At 40.2% G+C, this 25845-nt stretch overlaps 2 protein-coding genes across 2 annotated transcripts in view; one reads left to right on the top strand and one right to left on the bottom strand.

The window, feature by feature from the left end:
• Positions 1-3473, top strand: part of THEMIS (thymocyte selection associated) — a 91894-nt gene extending 88421 nt beyond the window's left edge. The window contains exon 7 of the mRNA XM_084515268.1: positions 1446-3473. Within this exon, the coding sequence (XP_084371394.1) occupies positions 1446-1455 (10 nt within the window). The 3' untranslated portion in view covers positions 1456-3473. The remainder of the gene's footprint in view (positions 1-1445) is intronic.
• Positions 3474-10266: 6793 nt separating this feature from the next.
• Positions 10267-25522, bottom strand: LOC311434290 (protein LEG1 homolog). The gene is made up of 6 exons (XM_084514387.1): positions 25175-25522; positions 20797-20880; positions 15980-16164; positions 14721-14854; positions 13977-14215; positions 10267-10709 (listed from the first exon to the last, which is right to left on the bottom strand). Exons 1-6 carry the CDS (start codon positions 25500-25502, stop codon positions 10522-10524), a joined length of 1158 nt encoding a protein of 385 aa, XP_084370513.1. The 5' UTR covers positions 25503-25522; the 3' UTR covers positions 10267-10521.
• Between the last annotated feature and the right edge of the window lie 323 nt (positions 25523-25845).

Here is a 25845-nt window from a genome sequence, read left to right as displayed (position 1 = left end):
AACCAACCTTTCTGACCCACTGCATCTTCATTAATCCTTTGGTACTGATTTTCTCTGACATGTATTTGGACTTTTCAAACCAGTGTTCTGCCAAGATAGCCATTTCTTTCCTAGCATCCCTTGCTCTTAGCTGAGTGGCTGAGGCAAACTTTGCAGCATTGGGGACATTGAAATTTTAGGATGACAAATCCATAACTGGAGTAGTATGTTCTCAACACTTTTGAAAGTACTCCTACTCCTAAGTGATTTTCAATGCAGATTTAGGAGCATCACCTACTTTGACAGTTTTTGTTGTTTGGTAATTTCTCTCTGCTTGGTGTTTTCAGTTTTTCTTAATGTGTGAACCAAAGATTATTTTCCATGGCACAATCAATGCTGATTGCAGAAGGAAGAAGGAGTTGACAGGAAACAAACAGGGTTCTGCTCTGAGAGCTGCAATTCAAAGACAGCAGGACTTCAAGAAGCCCATCTCAAAGCAGTTGTAGGTTTAAAGACCCTAAGGGCAGGGGAGACCTAGCCACCTACCATGATTATCTAGATGTTTATCTAACACACACTGACCTTGCTGTTCCTCCAGAGGACAGATTAAAATGTGCATTTTTGTGGTGTGGGAGAGCTGGGAATGGAGCCCACTGATGAAGCCTTAGCCCATTGGCATATTGCTGTTAAATGTTAACAATGGGTGTTAAGTATTAACAGCAAAGTGGTGAGGCCCTTGCACAGGTTGCCCAGAGAAGCTGCGGATGCTCCATCCTTGGAGGTGTTCAGGGCCAGGCTGGATGGGGCTTTGGGCAACCTGGTCTGCTGGAAGGTGCCCCTGCCCATGGCAGGGGGTTGCAATTAGATGGTGTTTTAATGTCCATTCCAACCCTAACCTTTCTGTGATTCTGTGATTATACATGTATGATTCTGTGATGAAGTTATTAATTAACTTCCCTCCAGAGCTGTGGCTATGTTACCCCAGCCCAGAGCACAGCCTCTGGAGCCCTCACCAAGATGGTGGTGTCTCTACTCCAATGTCTCTTAAACCAGCAACACCACATGGGCTTCATGGGTGTAGTCATATTGGAGACACACTGAAAAAAATCTTTGCTGGAGTCACAGTTTGTATTGACTAAATGAGCTATTTTACCCACATAGGTCAAATATTTCTCTAAATTGCATAAACTATGCTAGTAAAAGAAAAATTTACTGGTTTGAGTTTTGCACACTTAGGCTAAGTTGCTGGCATAGCTGTGTTAGAGTCATATATTAACTTTATTTTTGCTGCAGTCTTGGGATTACTGGTATAATTGCACTGACAAACCATTTTATGGCACAGATGAGCCCTAACTCACAGCCACTAATTTGACTCAAGAGCTCATTCACCTGCACTCCCTGTGTAATTTTTAAACCCAAATGTAAAGGTTTCCTGTTTCACCCTGTCATTTTGTTTTGTTTTTCAGAGACATCTGAAGCAAAATAATGCTGAAATTATCTGGAGACAAATAGGAAGCTGTATCCTTCACATAATAAAATCAACCGTGACTGTATGAAAAAGCTGCTCATGAAAGCATCCTTGTCTCATGAAGAGCATATGAGGCTATAATTTAACTATAATAATCCCCTGAGAAACTAAACTGCTTACTCATCCTAAATAAGAAGTCAAACCAGATAATGTCTCATGACCCTTTGAAGGGACAAAGTTCTTCTTGTACATATTTATTCATGAATTTGGGTAATGATGCCAAGTCCAATCCTTCATTCTTATTGCACCTGAAATACCAGTTGATTTTCTGAACTACTGTAGGGCATATGCAAAAGGAAAATCCCTTACTGAAACAGCTGCACAGTTGTTTCGTTGTTTCCTTTTTAGGTAGAAAAGGGAATGAAGGGTTGTCTAAGGTGAATTTAAATTTCTTTAGGTGGTCACATATGCTGCATGTTAAGGCTCAAAACTACAAATGGCAAGATTTTTCCACTCTTTCAGATGATGAGCGATCCTTTATTGCACAAGTAGTAATGTTACACAAGTAATTCACCCTGGAAAGCAACGCCAGTCCTCCCAGGGGGGAAGTGTTACTCAGTAGGACTGGTACTCCCTAAACTAGGCAATACCACCATCTCCATGGCTCCTTGCACAGCCATAGTTCTCTAGAATCACACTAGATCTGTAGATTTTGCTATTATGTTCAGCAATTTGCTGAAAACCTGGCCAGGAAGGAAGAACAGAAGCTGACACTGAAGGAGTAGTGTCCATGCCAGTGCTTGTAACCAAGAAAAAGGAAGACTCTGCCCTCTGAGAGGTCAGGGAAAAGCAATGCTGAAGAGCTTCTCCTGCTCCTTCTGGTACCTTGCTTTCCCACAGAAGCACCTGGAAGCACCTGGAAGAAGAGACTTTGCTTTCAGGATAGCATTTTCTTTCAGCTTATACTTCTGAAAATGAAAAACGAGCCAAATGCTTACACGGTATCTGTAAAAAACCTCCTGAGCCCATAAGGAGGGAGCTTCCTGTGAGCCCCTTCCCTTCCCTGTGAATGCTGAGCAGCAGCAGTGAGGGCTTCTGCTTACATGGATGAGTATCTCCGTGCACTTGGCAGAGAGCACATAACCAGTGCTGGTATTAGAGCTGTCATATTCCTGTCTGAGATCCCTGTGTGCAATCACCCCAAAGCTGCATGGGTACAGCATTAACATTATTGTGTGGCATTGGACCTAATCCTCATGTTCTGGCAGAGAACAGGAGTGTAGTTGCCTGCAGACTGAATCTGATGCCCACCACCTATGGCATATAAAATAAGAACAGGGCAGCACATGCATAGTGAGTGCTGTGTATCTGGATGTGTTAGATCTGGGGCAAACATATACACCTCTGGCAATGCTTTAACTCTCAAGGGGAAAAATTACTGAGAACTGATGTGTAAATACACAGTTGATGTGCCAAGAGTTTCCAGACTCACAGCAGCTTGATCAGAGTGGCATATCCAGAAATGCCAGACAGCTGCACAGAATAGTCAAACTTCCCAGACAGTTTTAGGGTGGAGATTGGGAACATGTTTAGAAAGCCTAGACATACCATATTTTTCATCCCACTGATAAGTTAAAAAGCAAATGCTCACAAAAAAAAAAAGCCTTAATATGCTTTAAAGAAGTCTTTTGAAGCAGACAGTACAGTACCTTCAGAATTTCCTATTAAAATTCTACTGAATGATTAATTTTCACTAATGCAAATTAATTTAGGATTTCTCAATATTGTCTTACATTAATTTATTCAAGATAAATGCTTGTGCTCATTAAAATCTGTTGCAATTTAAGTATTAATATCTCAGAGTGCTTTGATTCTATGCATATGTAGCATACAGCATTTTGAATATCACTTGCTATTACGGGGGCTTGCAGTTTTGTACAGATCTTGTAACTGGCTGACATATCAGTTGTGGGTTTTTGAAATACTTTTGAAGAATTTTGCACAAAAATCCATATTTCTTATTGTAGCAGCTCAAAACAGCCATTTTTTATTTTTAATACCAGCAAACATAGTCTGGTATGTGAATAAAAAGCATTTATTGTGTACTTTACTGTGTTTTTTTTTTTTTTTCTTTCTTTCTTTTTTCTCTTCTGAATGTGATGTCTTCTGTTGGATTTCTGAAAGACATAATATATTACCATCACAATTTTCTTGCCCTGAAATATCAGAAGCCTGAGTTTTGTAGCTAGAAATGAAGAGAGAAAAGCCAACAGCCCCCTGGGCTGTACTAGGCACTATGTCACCAGCAAGTCGAAGAAGGTGAACCTTCCCCTCTGTTGAGCACTGGTGAGACACCTGGAGTCCACTTCTGAGCTTCCCAGCACAAGAGAGACATGGGCACACAAGAGGGAGTCCAGCAAAGGATCATGAGGGTGATCAGGGGTTTGGATCACCTGACATACAAGAAAAGGCCGAGAGAGCCTAGGGAAAACAAAGAAACAAACAAAAAAACCTCTCATTAGTTTTCCTAGGTGTTTGGATGAGTATGAATAAGGGGAGATGCAGCTACTTTACTGACGAACCGAAGATCTTTTAGACATTCTGTAACAGCATTTGGGACTTAGTTTGTGGAAACAAACCAACAACAAACCAAACCAAACCACAAACCAACAAAAAGAACCCCACAACTAAGACATATCAGCCCTTTTTTTGCAGGTTCTTTCTTTTAAAATGTTTCCAAAGAAATGATTTCTTTTCTTTGCATAGATTCTGTCACATAAGGAGTCTCATCCTGCCACCCCTGTCATGTGCAACAATCCTGTCTTGCACATTCAACCTCGCTGAGCTCAATGAGTATTGTTCATGTGAGTTAAGGCGGTGGATTTCATGAACCTTGTAAATATGTTAGTAGCAGAGATGTCTCCAGTATCTCTTCCTCAGGCACATCAGTCAACTTCGCATCTTATCGCAGGAAAGAGAACAGGCCTGGCTGTTCCGTTCCCATAACACGGAGGGGCAGTGGCACTTGCATGAAGTTAGTGGTGTGGAAGAGAGGCTGTGATGCTGTGCTGCGGGTAGAGGACACACTGTCTTGCTGGGCAAAATGCAGGGGAGGGAGGAGGCATGAGGCAAGACTGTCGTAGAAGGCTTGTGTTCAATGTTTAAGACTTGATAAGTGTTGAGATTCCCTTATGCTGTACAGATGACCACAGTGATTTCATGTTGTTTGCTATTACGTGTTTGACAAAGCTGTAATGTCACCGTGATCCATGAGGGACCTGGTTATCACTCCCAGACATTGCTGCTCAGGAAGACTGCGCTGAAGAGGGGAAAGCCATTTTCAGCTGAACACAGACCGTGTTCGCTATACCTGAAGAGAATACAAGTATATTTAAATAATAAGATATTTGCTTTGCAAAAGATTGGCATAAGCTTCTGCACAGACCTGTTAGCTTAAGGTCTTATCTCTTTTAATGCTAAGGAGTATTTCCACTGTGCTCTCACTGAAGGCCTGCTCAGGAACAGCTGCTTCTGCAGCACTCCATGTGTTCATAAGCCCTTAGTGAGATGGTATTTTCTGTTTGGATGATCAACATGCACACTTTTTATGTATCCAGCCTTTGTGTCTGTTAAGATAAGAAGAATCTTCCCTCAGCATTCTTCTTTAAATGCCAAAAACCCTTTTGTTTAAATACAATGTGTCAAACAAATGCTTATCTACGACACTCTTCCCAATAAGTGCTATATATTGTTGCTATCTCTTCACTTAACATATCTGGTACTTTTCCTACCTCTCCTAAGTCTACTCAAGTGTTTTCCTAACATTTTTCACCTTGGTGCCCCTGTACTGTGCTAATTTACAGCTTCTTGATGCCATATTAAAACTAGTAGTTCCAGAAGAGAAAAGAGTTTTCTCTCTTCTACTTCACCTATTAGTGGCAGGTGGTTGCTTTCCTTGGGTTTCTGTATGCCCTAGGACACCCTTTGCAGATCAAGCTGAGGAAGCAGGAGGGGCTGATGCTCATGCTGGCTGGCAGCTGCTGGAGGCTGCGCAAGAGGGAGGATTGCTCATGATTTCCCTTTCTTTATCACTCTGCTCCAAATCCACTGTTACCACACCAGATAGGCCTTAGGTCTGTTACTACCTGGGGACCTAATGTTGCACAAAACGAGAGGTAGAAGCAGAATTTCTTTCTGAAATGAAGCTTTTCTCCAGTTGCCAAGACTGGCTTATATGGCCATTATCTGTCCAGCCGTACCTGATGCAGTCTTTTCCTGCAAACATTCACACAAATAGCTCCTGCAATTCTTCCACAGTCACAAATGGTTTGCAGATGGAAGGGGGAGACATCAAAGTTTTGCTTTCCTTGCAGTTTCATCCTGAAGACTTTGGCTAGGGATGAATTACAGAAAGAAAAAAAAAAAAAAAAAAAAAGTTTTATTTTTTCTAGGTGAACATATTACAGAAATTCAGTCATTTTAAGTAGGTATAAATACCTTATGACCTTATGACTAATTTTGACATGGTTCTACCTTCTCTCCTTGCCCTCTGCACCCCATTTTGAGTGGCTGCCTGTGCTTCCCAGCTGGAGCATCCCTTTGTTGGTGCAGTGGGACAGCTCTGCAGCCCTTAGACTCTCCCAGGCATCCTCACCAGCCCGGCCCTCACACACAGAGTCATTCTCCAAACACCTCATGGCCCATTTCGTCTCCTCTGTAGTACGGAAGAGAAGATTCATGAGTCCAGGTTCAGATCTACAAGCATATTCACACTGTGAAATCATATTGAAAACATCCTGTTGGGTGTGAGGAGCCAAAATGCCTTTGTGGATATGGACTGTAAGCACTGCAGACTTAAATAGAACAAAGCCCAGCAAGTGCTCTGATGGCCAGCATTACTGCAAAAATGAAATGGCAATGGGAGAGGTGGTATCAAGCCAGGATTTTTCTTTGTAAATTAAACTGAAGTAGATTTCAGAACTTTTACAGGTACCTGCTCTTTTCACTTCATATATGAAAGCTCAACATGAGATCAAAAAAAGGCAACATGTCATTCCTGGAGCCAGTGAGGCTAAGGTGAGAGAAATGTTGTAAAAATAGTGCATTGCCTTCAATTTCACCCCCTTTGGCAGCAGGAACTGAAGGTTCACAGCTGGCAATACCTTTGCAATGAGAGGAGTCAACACATCCTTGTCTGAAAAAGTAACTGAACAGTTTGCTTTGGGGAAATGCAGGTCTTTATGTTGTGCACCAGCAGTTAGAGTATTTATACTAGGTTCAGTTCTGTTTTCTGTCTGGCTGGGTCCAAATCGACCTCCTCTGCTTCCCAGCAGAGCCCAGTAGCCACCAGTTTAAAGGCTGCTCTGAGCAAGAACATTTTTGCTCTCACCACTCCACACCTAGCAAACAAAGAGGAGAGAGATTTCTCCCACTAGCAAAAAGCACTTAATTATGCATTAGCAAGCACAGGCTGGAAAGGAAGAGAGCCCAAATCATTCTGCACAGATTAGGGATCACAGGGAAAGGCAAAATCAAGAATCCAGTTCCTGCTTGAAAGAAAAAATGTTTTTCTACATTTTTGCTTATGACTTCTTTGCACGTGAGCCCTGTAAGCTCTATGTCCTAATGACTAAGAAAGCTAAAGTGCCTGCTGGTGCCTGCTCACAGCTCTGTGAAGACAGAAGTACCTATCCTAAATAAAGAGAAGAGCCTTTCCCTTCATGAAATAAAAAAGGAGATCGTTGAAGAGGTCATCTCTTATATATGTCCATTATGTGATGACTCGGGACACTATTTCTTAAAGCACAGGTCTGTTATGTGGCTGGATTAATTGCACCAGCTATATTCCCAATTGCAACCACCTAGGTAAGGACAATAGCCTCATCTCTGACCTTTCTTCAAACATGCGGTCAGCCCTGTAAGAAAGGCAGTGGAAATGTCACGTACCTGGGAAATACAGAACTGATATGCCTAATGTGAGCCTGCATAGTGCAAGTGAGCAAAGCAGACTCCAGAGGAAAGTTTCCCACCAGCCCCGTGCAGCTGTGGGAGGGCAGGAGGGTTCAGCACCATTGACCAGGCTTTGAGAATGACAAGGCTCTTTCCTGGTGGATTTTTTTCCCTAAGTTCTTTCTTTAGCAGATATCCATTTCTAGCCTTTCCCTCCCTGCATCCCAAACGTTTTTTGTTTCAGTCCCCCGAGGCTCGTTATTTGCAAGTGTGTAAAGGAGCTGAACTTCCTGGCTTTCTGGAGCTGCAGCCAGATGTGTTTGCAGTTTTTTCTATTAGCACCTCTCTGAAACAGGGACTGGCCCTGCTTAATACCAAGCAGCCCTCAGCAAAGAGATTACATATGTGAAAAGCATGAGAATAGGGCTGAAAATGCCAGGTTAATGCTGAGCAAGAACACCTAAACTTTGCTAGTCTGCCTTGCTGGGCAAACCCTTGTTTGTTTTTGTTTTTTCTTTTTTTTCTCGTTATTATTATTATTTTGGCAAACCCTGTCAGCCTTTGCCAGCCATAAGGAGTGAGCAGACTCTTCCAGTCCTCTCCTGTCCTCTTCCAGAGACATCTCACCACATCTGTACTGCCTTCTCTTGTTTTTCTCTCTCCCTACTTTCTGACACCTGTATGTTTTCTTACTAGGGTGCATCTGTTCTGTTTCAAGCTATCTGGATCTGCTCTCCTTGTAGAAACCCACTAACCTGTGCTTTGTCTAAACTTTTATGTGTGCTTCAATCTCTGAAACCCAATTGCTGCCCAGTTCCTAAGGACTTTACCTGACTGGTAGGCACAAAGTGTTTGAAATACATAAATGCCTGATGTTTCATTAAGTTGGTTCTTTTTCAAAACACTAAAATATTTCCCAGTGTTGTCATGAATTTAGGCAGTAAAATATTAGCTCTTTAAATACGTGTTTTACCAATATCCCCTCAAGTGCAGCAGTTAGCAAGTTCGCAAGTTTGTGAGTTTCTTTTCTCTATTTGTATTAATGGCTATTTTTGTTTTCTTAACAGTCACCTGAGGTTAAATCTAAGTTAACCACAGAAAAGATTGAAAATTGTTTTCAAACTTTTCTGGAGCACAATTAACCTAATATTTTAACAGCTGGCAGCTGCAGTAATTACTTTAAGATTATACCTAAAGTCTGTTGAAATCTAATTACTCTGATCTATGAACCAGGTAATTAAGGTAAAAACTCCTGCATTTTCTTAGACCTCATTAATTTATTTCCTTTGAAAATTGTTAGCTAATGATGGTACATTAAGAGTTTATCCATAAAATGACAATGAATAATTGAAACCTTTATCCTGGGACATTAAAGGACAGAACAGTGTTTAACCACTCAATGTCTTGATGATTATTTCTTAATTTACAGTGCAAATATCATGCAAGTTTGGGGAGAAAGAACTGATCAAACTGGGAAAGTGGCCTAGAAAGACACAAATATTTTCTTTCTCATTGACCCAGTATCCAGCAAATAATCCAGGACTGCCACTGTGGTGCAGAGACTCCCAGGAAATACCACAACCTGCTGTTTCTCAGGTGTTCTGGAGCTGCAGCGCAGGTGCAAAGAGACACTCGGGCTTGCGCCTGGAGGGAGCAGGGCGGGTGCCCATTTGATATGGAAATGCTGCGGTTTTAGTGTTGCTTCCAGGCTGCCTGGCACAGCTCCTGCAGCATGGGGACACGCTGCAGCAGGAGCCCTGGGGGCTGCTTCCTCATCCCAGAGATGCTTGCAAGCTCTGAGATGTCGTGTGCTGTGGCTCCACCTGCAGCATCCTCCTCTCTCCCCAGCGTACAGCTTGCGTCTCAGGTAAAGGATGAGCTTTTCTCTTTCCTGAGATCCGTGGAAAACTTCTGATTGCTGTGCCTGTGTCAGGAAGCTAAAGAGAGGGTGCTACGTGCATTTCTCACCCCAAGTCAGGGTGTATTGAGAGGCCAATGGGACACAGTTACTAACCAAGATGCTAGGTACTACCAAAAGAGTAAGGGCAGACCTAAATGGTGGCAAAGCAAAGCTGCTTTCCATTATTTTGACATGATTCTAAGGCTTGTGTTATTTTGAACTATAATGTAGTTCAAGCTGTAACCTGAAAGGATGCAGCTGGCAGTGGCTGTGCCACCATCCTGTGCCCTCCGTTATTGAAAGGGATCTCCAACTATGCCTGTTCTTCTGATGAAGTTTCCTCAACCTCTCATACTAAGTTTTTATAATTAATTTTTCATATTCTGTTATCATCCAGAAGACTGGGAAAGCATCTGGGTCTGAGTGTGCTAGACATCAGGACAATGCATACTGCAAACTCAGTCCTTTTTTCTCAATAATCACATCTAATGCAGGAAAAGCAACCTGTGGCTACAGAAAGACTACATAATTACATAAATTGGTAGATAGATCAATGTTTTCTCGTGGTAAGTGTAACAAATCTAATAACAGAAATCTTTATTAGTCATGTAAGAACTTCTGCAGAATAAGCTATTGAATTCAGGACTTCTCAGGACTGGCTCCTGAGCACCAGGTAAGGCACTTATTTGTTACATAACATCATAGCAAGGAAATCCACTTGCATTCAAGTGTTTAATCTGAAAAGCCTGATAGGTTCAAAGTTATTTGCAGCTGGTCTGTAAAATAACTTTGGTGAGAAACTGTCAAGGTATTGATCATAACTTCGAAGAAAAGTTTTGGGTGATCATCTGTTAGACCACAAAGGGCCTGAGTAATTACATATCTGGTGAGATCCCTGTATATAGGGAAAAATAATATTGCTAATAATAATAAAAAATAAAAATAAAAATAAAAAAACAACAGTCAAACAGAATATAATTTGCCTTTATTTATTTTTTCTCCAATAATGATACATTATTTCCGAAGTCAAAAAAGTAATAAAGTCAGATATTCTGTGAGGCATTTTATTTATAAGGAAACAAGTTAAGCAAATGAGCTAATTAGGAAAATTAAGGATAAAAATATTGATTCAATATGAGAGAGATCTGCACATGGCTACTCAGGAAATCCTGCTTTAAGAATACCAAGACCAGTTTACCAGATACATAGCTGCTAAAAGATTAAATCAATCAATGTTGGAACTGCTTTTTCTCAGGAAACTGCGTGTTGTCAAATCAACTCTTTTCAAATCATTATATATTCCCACTGGGTCATAATTCTGGCCAGAAGCCAAGTCTTCAATCAGTTTTCGGCCTATTTGTCTTCCTGCTTCAGTAGACATAGCCTTTTTCCAGAGCTTCAACAGCAGTCCTCCTTAGAAAGAAACACAACATGACATTGTCAAATTAACATGGAGCACACGCAGCTCACGGCACACAAGGGATAAAGTGCCTGTCTGGCAACAAACACCTACCACTCTCCTGTGGATAGTGAAATGTAGACAAAGCTGGAACATGCCAATGGGGTAATAATTGCCTACAGCTATGTAGGGAGACACAGGCCATTCATTCAGCTCAGGTTCCTTTGTATTGATAGACAACTTGGCTTGTTCCCTTGTCACCAGTGTTGCAAGTCAAAATGATTGAAGATGCATGTTAGGGTCTTGTTCTGCAATTGCACATAGCTTCATAGCTTATGAAACAATGGCCTGGTGGTTACAACCATGCTCATCACTGTTTTCACTCTAAATCTACCAAGATTTTGCCCTTCTGCCCAGCCAAGCCTCAAGCTAAAGAAGCAAATGACCCCAACATTTTCATTCAGGCAACAACCAGTTGTTCTACATGAAGTGTGCCTGACCCATCCAGCATTAGCACCAGTATCTTTACGATGGAAACGGGCCAGAGGGGAAATTTAAGAGAAGGGGAACAAAAAAAAAAAAAAAAGTCTACAAGAAAACCATGAGGAGTTTAATTATTCTCCTTATTCACCTGCAAAACATGAAGAATTGGATTCCCACCATATTTTATCAGGGAAGTGGTGAGGTAAGAAGAGAAGGAAACTAGCTGTCTGTCCTCCTGACTGTCCTGGCAGCCATGGAGATCCTGCCATACTCCAGGTAGTCTTGTGAGGAGAGCAGGAGAGGTCTCAGCTAACATGGCTGCTGACCATGCCTTCAGATACCCGTGAGGGGCAGAGCACGAACAGTAAAGCTTCTTCTGACTGTTTGTTAGTGGATAAACTTAACAGGCAGCTGTTCTGGGTTTACATGGCAAGGTCAGGGGTGGGGGGGGTGGAGCAGAAGGGTTGTCCTCTGAGAGCAGAGCCCAGCAGCTACCCCATGTTAGCTCAGAGCCAGCTCCAGACAGTTTGAAAAGGGACCTGCTGCTGGCCAGGCAGTGACACTTGTTGCATGTCAAGTAGAGCAGAAAGTGGAAACCTGCTGTGTAACAGCAGCTGGGAGAGAGGAGTTGGAAAATGTGAGAGAGTCAGCCCTGCAGACACCAAATGAGGAAGGAGGGCAGGAGGAGCTCCAGGCACCACATCAGCAGTTCCCCTGCTGCCCGTGGGGGACCCGTGCTAGAGCAGTTTGCTCCAGCAGAGAGTGACTGTGAAGGAGCAGAGGAGACGAAGTGTCAGGGACTGACCGCAGCCCCCATTACCTTGTGCTGTTTGGGAGGAAGTAACAGAAGAGGGAGGTGGATGGAGGGGGAAGTATTTTTAGTTTGCTTTTGGTTTCTCACTGCTCTAGTCTGTTATCAGTAGTCAATAAATTCCATTAATCTTCCTACTCTGAGACTGTTTTACCTGTGACAATAATTACTGAGTGATCTGCTGGTTCTTATCTCAACCTATGAGCTTTTTTTCATCATATTTTCTCCTCCTATCCTTTTGAGGAGGTGGAATGAGAGAGCAGCATGGTGGTGCTGAGCTGCCAATTCATATGAAATCACCATAGCAGCATCGCACTGTTTCCATATGGCTCCCTGCTAAACTGGGAGAGGCAGCTAAAGGGAAATAAAGGGTAACCAGACTGAATCAAGAAATCAAAACTCACTGTGTGCTGGACAGGGTCCTATCCTATGAATTACTGAAACCTTCTCTCTTGTGCCGAAGTTTGCAGCACCACAAGAGTACTCCACTTCTCACAGAACATATTTAAAAGTTTGAAGAATCTGTCTCTACGAAAACAACAGTATGTCACTTTTTGTCATCTGGGTGCTGTAGCAACAAGGTCTAGCTTTTCAGATCCCCTCTGAGACTGTGGATCCAGACCCACGTATAGTTAAATATAGTTTAGAGCTCCACTTCTGAGCTGCAAAGCTATCACCAGGTTGAGATAGCTTGCATTTAACTCTCAGATGAATCCAAAGCCCATTCCTTCAAGACAGTCAGGGACATCTCCAGCCTGCAAAGCCAGTAACTCCAGATACTTTCCAGTTTATAGCTGCACCCACATGAAATATCTTAATCCTTCTCTTTCCTTCTCCCTACTGCCTTCAGCATCCATGCTTTTTATCCTCTCTCCCTCCAGTGCTGCCCTCATCTGCTCCACTGCCCTGGTTCTCTGCTCCCTGCTTCCTGCCCTGTTGGTCCTGCTTTTACTTTCTGTGCTTTCCTCCCCTCCCACTGTGGGGACACGACCTAGAGGTAGGTAAAGAAACCCTGAACTATAACATAAGCTACGAGGCACAGGACAGAGCTGTAAAGTTCCTTATTCAAACTACGAGGCAACCCTCACATTAAATGCAAGGCAAAACTCTGGGATGCTCTTTTGTAAGACTGAATAGCTTCATCAAACAGCCTTTCCCAGCTGAAAATACAGAGAGAGAGAAAATTTTCACTGAAGTGTATAGACAAAAGATCTCAAAAAAAGTGCTATGGCTCTGGATACTAGTTTTACATTGTATTTTTATATGCTGTTTTCCTTTAAAGATTCAAAATAGCTTTCCTTCATAAAGGCCAAAAACCAAAACCAACCAACCAAACAACAAAACAAAACGAAACCATCCAGCCCAGCCGTCTCTACGAATGAATTGAAACCTCGGAAGAGTGTAATTCTATGTCTCACCGCTGGATGGTGATGCAGAATTTATTTTAGATGAAGCGATTGTCTAAGAATAACTGTTTCACTGGGGGAGGTATCTTCTGTTAGACAAAAGATTGAGAAGGAAAGCAAAATAAAACAAACAACAACAACAAAACAACAGAACACTTGCTGACACAAAACGTTGTTTGTGATATTTTCTCCATTTTTTGTAATGAATTCAACTGATCTAGTAAGTTCATTTACATTTTTAACGGTTCCAAATTTAAATGATGAAATGCAAGCTAGTGTTTGTTTGTAAACTTTATGTGCAAATTAGAGAGAAAAAAAAGTAAGGTCATTTGCTCCAATATATGATGCCTTTGTCTCATGTGAAATCCTTACCACATACCATCAGTGCTATTCCATTGATGCATTTATTCTCTGGTGCATTGTTTACTTGTGGCTGTATTTTTAGCTGTACTGTTTTATCTCCAGGAAGTGATTATATTATATAGAAAATCACTGCATTCATGTGGAGGAAGCTATTGAAACAAAGAACAAGACAAAGTGCATATGGACTACAGACACCATGTGAGAGGTGGGGCTCTTACCTGTTAATTTATTTGCTTTGTGGAGTGCTCTCATTGAGAGCAGGACTCTGTTTTGCTGTGGACTGAAGCCACTGATGGATGGCAAGACATCCCCTTCAACAAGCATCCTCTGAGGCAAGAAAAGCTGGAAGTTGTTTGTGGTTTGTAAATCTGTACAGAAATGTGTGGCTGCAATGAAATCTACAGCATTAGCCCAGTCTTCACCAAAATTTGCTTCTGGATCAGGGAGATATCTTAAGCTGAAATAAATCAAAATAAAAATGTAACAGATAATTGAAATCCACCATAGAACACAGTAGTTTATCATTTATCCCAAACGTGTTTTGTTCATTATAAAATCCTGAGTGGTCTTGGTGTCACAGTGACTTAAAGTCTCTTTCAGAACTTTACACCTAATTTCTCTTGGCATCACTGCCTCTGGCCAGGTTAGACACTGCTTCTGGCTCAGGTCCTGGCTCCCAGAGAGGAATCACCATCTTTTTGTTAGCCCATAGCCTGCCTGCCCTTTGCAGCTTGAGGCACAGGGGCTTCATGTCTCAGTGGATATCCCACACTCCTACAGAGTGGATGAGCAGAGCCTAAAGGGCATCATCTCTCACCCATTATCTTGCACACCAAGGGCATGGAAGGGTAGAGCCTAAAGAGTGGAAGCCCAAAACCTCATAGAGTCTTTGTTCAGACATTATCCTTACAAACAGTCATGGGGGTGGGAAGGTCCCCTGGCCAGCTCTCTGATTCCCATACCTGTCCTGGAACTTGGGCAGTGCGTAGGCAATGGAGGCAACGTGTGCCTTCCACATGTAATGGAGAGCGTCATCCAGTATGAAAGAGGAGAACGTTTCAGGGCCCACAGCTTTTTGCTCTGTAAACTGCAGATACTACAACAGCAGGGAGGGGAAAAGGCAGAGAAATGAGAAGGTGATTCAAACCCAATAAATTTTTCAGATTTATGTACAGATCACACAAAAGAGTAAGTTCACAACATAAGGAAAACTGTTTTTGAGTAGTTAGCATGTGTTGCTTTTACTTTGTAAGTAATTGTAATATCTGACCTAGGAAGAAAAGGATTATTAATATAGATTTATAAAGTGAATTAATGTTCCCACTGAAGTTAAAGGGATTTGCCATTCTTCAACTTCAATAGAGTGTTTTTCCCACATAATATAGGCATTCTGTCAGAATTCAGTGGACTTGTGTATCTGAGTCTATCTGACTTGTGTATCTGAAGCTTCCATGCTATTGGATTCCTTTAAAAATTGTTTGTACTCTTTCAGCTGCAACTGCTGCAGGTTTTCAAAAAAATAAGAATATGAGTATTAATGGTTATCATTATGGCTATTTGAGAAGTAGATTGTTTATAATGACCTCATAAACATACTGTTTACAATAAAGAATCTGAAGAAAACAAATCCAGTCTTGCTCTGAAAACCTCTCCCTCTGCTCACAGCTGTCAAGAGGAACTTACAGTTCTAAGTTTCTGATTGTTATCTACTACTTGACTACTAACAAAGACATTGAATAAAGAAGTCTATCTTTAAAAGTAGTTATTAAATCTATGAAATAAGAAATACTGATATCTTTGGGATTAGAGAGCAACTGAATAAGGAGGAAAAAGAGTATGTACTTGCATAAATAAATACGCTACTCAGTGAAGTTTCAGAACTTCAGGTTTAGTTGTTCAGAAGAATAAATGAGCCTTACAAAACCAACATGAGGCCATTTCTCAAGGGTAATGTTCTATCTTGAATGCTAATGTTAGCAATTTAACATGCTAATATTAAGACTACAAGTATAACTGTTAATGAAACAGTCTCTGAGGACAGACACCAAAATAATTGTGTCACTCTATGTCATGCTTTTCCACTTTTCTATTTCTTACTTTTTTATCAAGCTGTTATTGAAAGCAAATCAAGCTCCCTAAATCTTAATAATAATACTTCTAAAGTAATATTCTGATATCATCTCTTACAAAACATGAAAAGTAAAAAAGTAAAATTGTTTACTTCAAAATAGGCCTTCCACTTATCCATGAGTTCAGGAATGCGAGAACGGCAGTCAGCAACACTATAGCAGAAATCATCTCTTCGTTCCTCTGGTGGCAGTAATTCTATCTCATATGGTACCTCTCGAAAGAGGCCAGCTTCCACTGCCCCCAGAAAGGGTATGACGGCCAAGTAGTAATTCATACCTGTAATGATAATTAAAAATGCAGAGGCACTACCCACTAGCAATGAAAAGTTCCCACACAGAGAAATGGAATCTCTCCAGCACCAAATGTGGTCATTTCAAATTGCCATTGCTATGTTCAGCAGTGAGATAGAAGTTTGTGCTGAAATGCACTAGTGATAATATCTGTATTGATTCTGATATGATTTGCAATATTGATTTATATATTGCCCATTTATAGTCTTGCATGAGCTGAAAGTGTTCTATACTTTGCAGAAATTGAAAAACTAAAAGTAAAATTAGATCTTTATAGGTTACCATGGATAGAACATTAAAAGCCTTTGAAATGCTAGTTGCAAACTGAGCAGAGAAAATGATGATCAGGGTGAAAGATGAAGAGATCCTCCAACATGGCATCACAAGTATTGCTTTCATAAAAAAACCTCTGTATACATCCTAAGAATATAAGAAAAGAAAAGGCAAGTCCTAGCAATATTTTCCTGGAAACTGATTTTATTTTTAAAAGAGACATTTCATTCATTGAAAACTTATTGGAAATGACCTCAGTTGATTTGGTATGATTTATTTTAGGATGATGGCTTCCTGTGGTCTGATCTATAAGTTAGAGCAGTCAGTTCCAGTATGTAGAAAACCCAGATTCAGTTCCTGCCTGTGCTGGACCACATCTCCTGTGAGAGTGCCCATACAGATATTTGATGATCTTCATTTAGGAAGAAATTTTTAAATTCTTGCCTTAATTGCATCCTTCTCTGTAGAAATAAATTTTAATGACTTTCAGTGAAGAACAGGCTAAAGCCTGGATATCTTCCCTCCTGGGTGGGTAGCTCTGAGCCATTGAGCTGAGAAGTCATTTGCTCATGCTTAAGTAGCAGTGTGACAAGGACGGTTTCACACACCTTGGGGCATATTAAATACAGATTTCTGGTTTAAGCTCATTCCTGGCTTGGTATGACTATGCATGCCAGACAGGGTCACCCTGAAGGCCAACCAAAAACACGTACATCCTCAGAGCAGTAAGAGGCATTTCTATGCAGTCTGAAACACTTTTTGTGTGTTGCTGCTGCAATATGGTAAATCAAGACTGAGTTTATACATTTTCTGGAGGCAACAAAAGTGGTATCATGCAGAATTGCAGTGTTTAGAAGTAAGTTAAGAGCAGGAATGCGATTTTTGTTCCAGGAAGGTCCTCCACTTGTACAGGGCTATGCCATGACCCTTCATACTTGTCACTGTGTGGGACACCATCCACCAGAGTACCTAGTCTGCCTCAGAGATGAGAAATTGAATTTAGCAGTTGGATTGAGTATCACAGTGAGCTTTGATTTTACTCTAAATTTATGTTTTACATTTACTCTGTGCTCATACTTTTGATCACATGAAGATACGTACATTTAATTGCTGGTTCACGAACAGAAGCTTCATTCAAAGAGCCTCTACAATAAAGCACTGGCATGGAGGGAAGGGACAGAGCTTGCCTGCAGGTCTTGTGGAAAGGGGGACTTGTGGCAGGACAGCAGGAAAGCAGAGGGAGCAATGGACAGAAGTGATGGAGAGAAAATGTGTGAGATGAAAAGGAGGGGACAGCCTTCCCTTTCTAATGAAGGGAAAGAATATTCAAACTAGAAGCCTTTTTTTTTTAAAAAAAAAAAAAAAAAAAGTTTTACATAATTTTATTACATTTATTTATAATTACTGATTATAAGCTATAGGTCAGGCTTTTTCTTTTTTTCCTTCTGTCCTACCTGCCAGTTCCATTTCTGAAAAAAAAAAAAAAAAAAAGTAGGTAATCTTTCCAAAAGAGTCAGAGTTCCAGTCTCAGAAAAACAAAAACAACAGCAAAAATCAACAAACGAACAACAACAACAACAACAACAAAAAAAAAAAAAAAAAAAAAAGATCTTAAAATTATTGTCTTTGACTCAGATCAGATAAAAAGGAAATTTTATTATTTAAAATTATTAAAGAATGTGTTAATTCAGCTTTTCTATAATGGAAATAAAACCATCATTCTATTTAGACCATTTGGAATATATTAGATTGGGTGCAGGCAAGTTATTTAAATATTTCTGTTTTATCAAATGAGAAAATGTAATTATTATTTATGTTGTTTTTTTGTTTTTTTATGGGCTCATAAAAGTCCATACTCTGTGAAAATCTGTGTAAGCATTTTTTGAGAACTCTATTTCCACATAGCACACTGGCTGTAAATAGAGCAGAGGGGAATAAACTACACATGTGGCCTCTTCTTGCAGATAACCAGTGATAGAACAAGAGAGAATGGCCTCAAGTTGTACCAGGGGAGATTTAGGTTGGAAATTAGGAGAATTTTTTTCTCAGAAAGAGTAGTCAGGCATTAAAATGGGTTGCCCAGGGAGGTGGTGGAATCACCGTCCCTGAGGGTGTTTTAAGGAAAGGTTGAATGTGATACTTAGGGACATGGTTTAGTGGGTGACATTGGTAATAGGAGGATGGTTTGACCACATGATCTCGAAGGTCTTTTCCAACATTAATGATTCTATGTGTACTTAGAATCATAGAATGTTTTGCATTGGAAAAGACCTTAAACATGATCTAGCTCCAACCCCACTGGCAGGGGGCAGGAACAATTCCCACCAGACCAGGTTGCTCAGAGTCTCATCCAATCTGGCCTTGAACGTTTCCAGGGATGGGACATTCACAGCTTCTCTGGGCAACCTGTTCCAGTGCCTCACCAGCCTCTGAGTAAAGAATATCTACCTAATATCTAAGCTAAATCTTCCCTCTTTTACTTTAAAACCTTTACTCCTTGTCCTATCACCATGCTCAGTGACAAAGAATCCCTCCCCAGCTTTCCTGTAGGCCCCATTTAGGCACAGGAAGGCCACCATAAGGTCTTCCTGGAACCTTTTCTTCTCCAAGACAAACAACCCCAACTCCCTCAGCCTGTTTTCATCGAAGAGGTGCTCCAGCCCCTTGATCATCTTCACAGCCCTCCTCTGAACTTGCCCTAATAAGTCCATGTCCTTCTTGTGCTGTGGGCCCCAGGGCTGAATGCAGTGCTCCAGGCAGGGTCTCACGAGAGCAGAGTAGAGGGGGAGAATCACCTCCCTTGGCCTGCTGGCCATGCTTCAGTTGATGCAGCCCAGGGTATGGTTGGCTTTCTGGGCTGTAAGCACACATTACTGGCTCATATTGAGCTTCTCATCCACCAACACACCCAGATCCTTTTCCTCAGGGCTGCTCTCAATACTTGCACTTGAGACAAAGAACATTGTAGTATTAGAGTCTTTTCTATTGATGCTTAAAGTGTTACTCATTGGGCTGTCCTACAGAACAATAAATGGTTACCTTTGACTTACGTGACACATTCCAGATCACATCCTTTTCTGTTCTGCAAAGTTCTTAGCTAGACATGAATACAACTATTCTTTCATTTCTATTTAAATAACTGGTTACAGTTTGCTGTGCCACACACCATAATTTCTCCCATGATACTTTCAGAGGATGCAGTATACCTACCTTTACATCCCACATAAGAGTAAGGTGCTCTGCCACATCTACCAATAGAGGTGCCAATACCACTGATTTAGTGAGCACTTTGGCTGAGTTAGCTCACAGCTATTCCTTCAGTAACATTTGTTGCTTTGTTTTTTATTGGCATTGCCTTACGCAAAGGTGTTTCCAAATATAATTTGATCTCACTATCACTGCTTCCTACTATGTCTAATATTTTCTTATGTGCAATGGAAAGACCCATTTTTAGTTACACCTATTGTAGACATTTTTACAAATCAAATTCTTGTGTGTCTCATGCTAAGAAAAAACCCACAGACTATCAAAAACAATTAGTTGATCTCCTCAGTTCAACCTATGAATTGACAGGGGCAACCTATGAATTAACAGAATTATCAGAACAACCCTGGGATTTTGGATGTCGTTTTTTTTTTTTTTTTTTTTTTTTTAAATCTAGATGTACATTTTCAGACATGTTGAGGAAAACATTGAGAGTGTCAGTGACATTGATGTTGGAAAGTCAGATCTTTACATTTTCTCTCTCTGTCTTCAATTTGTTTCTACTTACTGGAATAACAAAATAATAATAATAATAATAATAATAATAATAATAATAATAATACGATTTAAGCCTACTAGAAGTCCAAAGCCAATATTAAAGTGAATAGAAATTATCCTGCAGCTTATGTATGCCAAATCAAAGTGATAACTGGTTTTGCTGGGTATTTCAGGGTCCACTGGAAAAAATGTTGTCACTGTGATGAAGATAGCAAAGTTATTTGGACATTGTGGACAAAACATCTCCCTTTCTTTTATTCTGTATAGCCTACCAAACCACAAAGATTCCTGGTTGGCATTCTCACACTAAGTTTTAGTTTGAAGAATTAGCATTTAAACTGAAGAAATCTGCTCAGGAGTGATTGAAAAAGGTAATTTCTACAAGTGCCTACAAATACAGATACCCATCATGGTGTTTCCCACATTTTCACTCATATTTTGCTGCAAGTTTTCATTGAAGAACTGTGTAGCACTGCAATCACTTTGTAGTAGAGAAGTCCAAGAGGAAGAAAGACTCTGAATTGCCTTCTAGGACACTAATCATATTTTGAGTAACAGTGTAATAGCATACATGTATACTTACAGGACCACCAGCTTCTTACAGATATGCACAGGTCTCCATCTTCATAGCCACAGGAAGTCACACTGGAAGGATCTGCTAGTCTGCCTGAATAAAATGAAAGAATGCACCAAATATTTCTCATCCTTTTTTACATGAGAAATCCCACTGAGAGGGAAAAAAAAAAAACTGTACCAGTAAAGCGTGCAAAATTTTGCTCAGAGAGGCAGAACAATTACTGTTGTTCTGCTTTATAAAATACTGTTGGTACAGTATTTGAATTTCTCAGTCAATATTTCACAGAATGCCTAGTAATTTGACTATGTTTTACGTTTCACATTGTAAAATTCACTGTAAATGTATTCTGAGAGTTTATGGAACTGTCTGAAACTAGGACATGATTTTTTATAGAGATATAAATATGAATGTGCATACAGACATAAATACACGCATAGCTGATGCATCATTTTCAGTAGCTGCAAGGCTGCTAGTGCAGGAGAGCTGTTTAATGAGGAGAATAGCACAAATTAAAAGTGCTAGTAATTGTGTCACCTAATTGGGTTGTGTGGTACAGAATTCCTTCCAGTTTAATGATGCATACAAACATTGCCTTCCAGTTAAGCTAAGCATGCAAACATTGTTGTATCTGATTAGCAGAGTTTTCAAGCATCTGTGCCATAACAAACATGCAAGACATTTCACAGTTTTCTGTGACAGCACGTAAGGTGTATTTTACTTTGAGCACATGACATAGAGGAATTCCTTAAAACACTTGGATATGTCCTTCATGTGCTGAGTAGTCAGGTAGGGAGTCAGGAAAATTGCTTTAAGTACATGACGTGAACTTGTCATGGTCAGCCTCAATGACTTGAGCAATTCCAGAAACTCTCAACCCCTATCCTGCAAAGCACTTACTTTCTGACAAGTCAGCTGAATACAGACATTGTCACTTCTGTCAGATCAGAAGTGAAGTTCATCGTATTCTTTAAAAGACAAAACAAATTTTCTTTTAGGTACCTGATGTGTTTTGCTCAAAGAGAAAATGGAATCATGAACCATCTGTATTAAGATTATCCTAATTATCCTCTCCATCTGACTGGACAGAGGGTGTGTGTTGGGGCATACTAGCAACTGAAGCCCATGCCTTTCAGTAGCAGAACATCAAGAGCAAGCAGGAACTTGCAATGGAGAAGAACACAGTTCAATGTGATTATTTTTTTAATTATTTTTTTTTTAAGAGTTACAGAAAGACTTGATCTTTTGTTTCTTTATTTCTTTTGGGTGAGGCCATATTTCCACACAGGCAATCACTAGGCATCAGTAGTTCACTAGTGTGCAAAGAAGTTGAATGGAGAAAGACAAAGGTAAAGGAAAAAAATGTTTCAGAAGAATTATACATGAAATTTACCAAAGATCATTAATTAACCTGGGCATTTTGGGACAATAGAGTCCTGGAAAGTATTGGTGATAATTATGGGATATGTCTGAATTGCTTGCATCTTGAAGCACTAACTATACTTCCAGGTCTACACTCCAGGTTTGTCCTCTCCGTTCCCCCTTATTTCTTGTGTTTAACATGATTATTTCAGTCTTCATGTATATCCAAGCTATCCCAATCTTTCTTTGTATATTGACAGTACCTCCCAGCTGTATATCATTAGCAAGTTTGTGCATGATTTCTCATTAGCAGGATTTCCTTGCTATTTTTTTGTAACAAGATTGTTAACAGAAAAAAAAATAAAGGAGAAGTTGTTCTCAAGAACGATAACTGAAGAACTCTGAGTGTATCCTTCACTTTGCTGTAAACGTCCCTTAGCAACACTTATCATTAAACTCTCCTTTAGGTGTTCCATTGTCAGATTTACAATTTCCTTTTTCTGTTTTATTTTGGAGAGTGTTACTAACAACTTTCATTCAATGTTTTGATTCTATAGAGGAAGGAAATGCATTTCTAGACTTGGGTGAAACATCAATTATATCATAAAAGAAAATACCCTGTTAGTCTAGAAGAATCTATTTTAGATTAGCATAAACTAATCTATCCATTTTTATATTTAGCTCCATGTCTTTTTAAAATTATTTTTGTTATGCTTATTCCAATGTCTTACCTACTGTTAAGGTAAGAATAAGAATATTTGTGCTGTTTTTCCTTCTTCTTCAGTACAGGTAGTACTTTTCCCGCTCTTCAGACATTTTAGAACCTGAAACTTTCTTAAAATCCTTGCTCCTGGATTTGTACTTCAGTATGACAATTCCTTCAAGTGGGAGTACCCAATTTCCTCAGTTTGTGTAGGCAGGACTCTTTCAGTTTGTCTCCATCTCCAAAGTAATGATTTCTGTCTCCATAGTCTCATTCTTATCAGCTATTTTGGCTTGCCCATCAAGACATCCTGCCTTGCAAACACTGTGTCTCCCATAAACTTGGGCAAATTAACGATTTCATTTTATGCCCATGTATGGTCATTACAAATATTAGTACCACTCTTACTAAAGTAGTAGCTTCACTTGTTCTTTAAGAATTATATAGAACCATATCCATTAAAAAATGTTTTCTCAGCCATATAACCTTCATGACCAGGCAGAATAGTTAATACAACATATTTCAGTGGCTCTTGCGGAAATCTGTTCTCCCACACCATGAATTTATTTCCTCCTTTTAATTGCCCAAGCTTGTTATGTTGATATACAAATCCTTCAGTCTTTCTTCACTAATCTCATCCAGCTGCCTATCTGGATTAGGCTTAAATATTTGGTAACTTTACTACTATTCACACCAAAATTTAAACCTTTCATTTTCCCTTATCTGTCTATACTTCTTACATTTCTTTCCATAAACCACTTTCTAGTTGTGTAATATTTCTCCTACTATTTTTTCCCTCCATTTGTTCATGTAATTTCAAAAATTTATCTCCTTGTCTATGGACTAATTATATGACAGTAAGTCTTTACCTGTCTGTGTAACCAGGTGCAAATCTTTCTCTCTCCCACCCTGTCCCTCATCTCTATTTGGGAACTGTCACTGCAACCAGGCACAGCTTCACTTTGCAGATGAGGCCACACTACATAACCAGATTGTTTCCAGCAGTTCCCCACTCAAGTGTAGATTCTGCATCCAAGCACCTTTGTCTCTGCCACTCATTGGATCAACTCTCCTGCTGCATCAGCCATCCTCTTCAACTTCTCTTTCTTTTCCTGCTTAAAATCCAACCAAATTCTCCTTGCTGCTCTCTGTTTTTCAGCTAGTTTCCTGCTCAGATTTTGCTTGCTCTACCTCTTTTTCCTCATTTTGACTTAGTAGTTAATTTTCCATTAAGTGCAATTAAATGCTGGCAGCCTTTCTTCACCACCAGCTACAATGCCTCTGTTTTCTTCCAGGTGAACATACACCTTCAGTAAAACCAGGACCTCAAGAAACTATAGAGCACAACCCATAAAACAAAAAAAAAAGATCAGGCATTTGCTTACACATGGCAAGAAAGAATTTACCACCAGGCACCAGTTTCTACAAACAACACTGCCTATTATTCCCTTCTTCCCACCTTTCCTAGTTGCTAGAACAAAGCAAGGCAACATCGGCTTTGTGTGGAAGGTTTCAGTGCATGCTGCTTGCCTGTGAAGCAACGTGGAAGAACAAGTTCACTAACAAAGCCTTTGATAAGATATTGCAGCTTAAGCCTCAAAGGACCTTTTACACATGTTTCTGTCTCTGCTTTCCCAGCATGGCCAACTAGAGAACAAGTATGATTGCCCAAAAAAACAACCTGCTTAAATAAATAAATAAATAAATAAATTACTTTTTGGAAAAAAAAATAATAATAAAAAAAATATTTATTTTAAAATGTATCAAGGCTGCTTCTAATCTGATCAAATAAGGCAAAGAGGGAGAAAAATCTTGGTGGGAGAGGCAGGCTTTCAACAGTATGTATTAGAAATTAAACTCAAACCACCAGCAAAAGATCATAACATTAGCAGCCAAAGAAAGCCTATCAGTTAACAATTTATGAAGAGTACTGCAGAGCACGGACCCGAATATCTACCTGCAACAAGCTGAAAAGACTGGGAATATGTTTTCAAAGATTTTTGGATACCTGAAGTACTGCCCTCTTCATTTGAGATGCTAGTGTTTCTAAACCACAGTCCCTCTGGATTCTGATCAGTTCTATGTTTAATAATATCCTTTCTTATTAGAAAATCCAATAGATATTATAATAATAGATATTAAGGGTTGCTTTCATTGAGAATTTCTCCTTCAAACCACCAGCTTAGCACTGTATGTAAAAAATTACAATATGATGCTACAGGAGGCTTGCAAGGTAGAAACCTTGGGAAAAAACGACCCCCTCCCCAAAGTGGGTCTGGTAAACAGTTAGCTGTTCTAGCCACTTAAGGACACAGTTCATACCTGTACGGAATTGCCACCCATGCTGCAATGGTAGTCCCCAGAGAATATTGCCAAAATTTTGGGATCCAAAGTTGGTAAAATATTTGGCTGAAGAATTTAGCAAGCTCTTATACACTCCCAGTCGTTCCCGATAGTTCCAAGGATCAATGACAATTTTGTTGCCCTTAACTGGGAAATTCAGCAGGTTTTCAGGGACAATGTCCCACAGCGGGGGATAGACCTGTTCTCCAGTGGCATCTTTGTCATTCTGTGCTGCTGCAGCAGTTGCTGGATTCAGGGTAACAGTTGCTATGAGAAGAAGAGCACATATGCCACCATAGGTCCGCATTGTGGAGGTTTGTGACCCAGGTGTTTGTGGCTGCAGGGCTTTTATCATGAAAGGTGAGGGCTGGGCAAAAAGGATGACTCAGACTGCAGAGGTCTCCTGTCTCCCTTCCTTCTTTCCTGTGACCCTGACCTAGCATTTCCAGGTGAGCAAGCTGTGAGTAATGCTTCTGCCTCTGTCCTCTTGGTGAGGTGTGGGGTGCAAGAGCAGACATTTAAGGGGGATCAGCCTGACAAGAAATGTATGCCCACAGTTTATTCCCACCCTTCTGAAAGACAGCCATGCTGCAGTACTGCTTTGCCCAGTAGTATTATGAAACTTTCTGTCCCTGTTATTTTTGCTAATT

The sequence above is a fragment of the Aythya ferina genome (assembly GCF_964211825.1).
Source record: "Aythya ferina genome assembly, chromosome: 3".
Classification (NCBI taxonomy): Eukaryota; Metazoa; Chordata; class Aves; order Anseriformes; family Anatidae; genus Aythya; species Aythya ferina.
The sequence above is the reverse complement of the archived record's forward strand: the minus strand, read 5'-3'. Positions and strand labels throughout refer to the sequence as shown.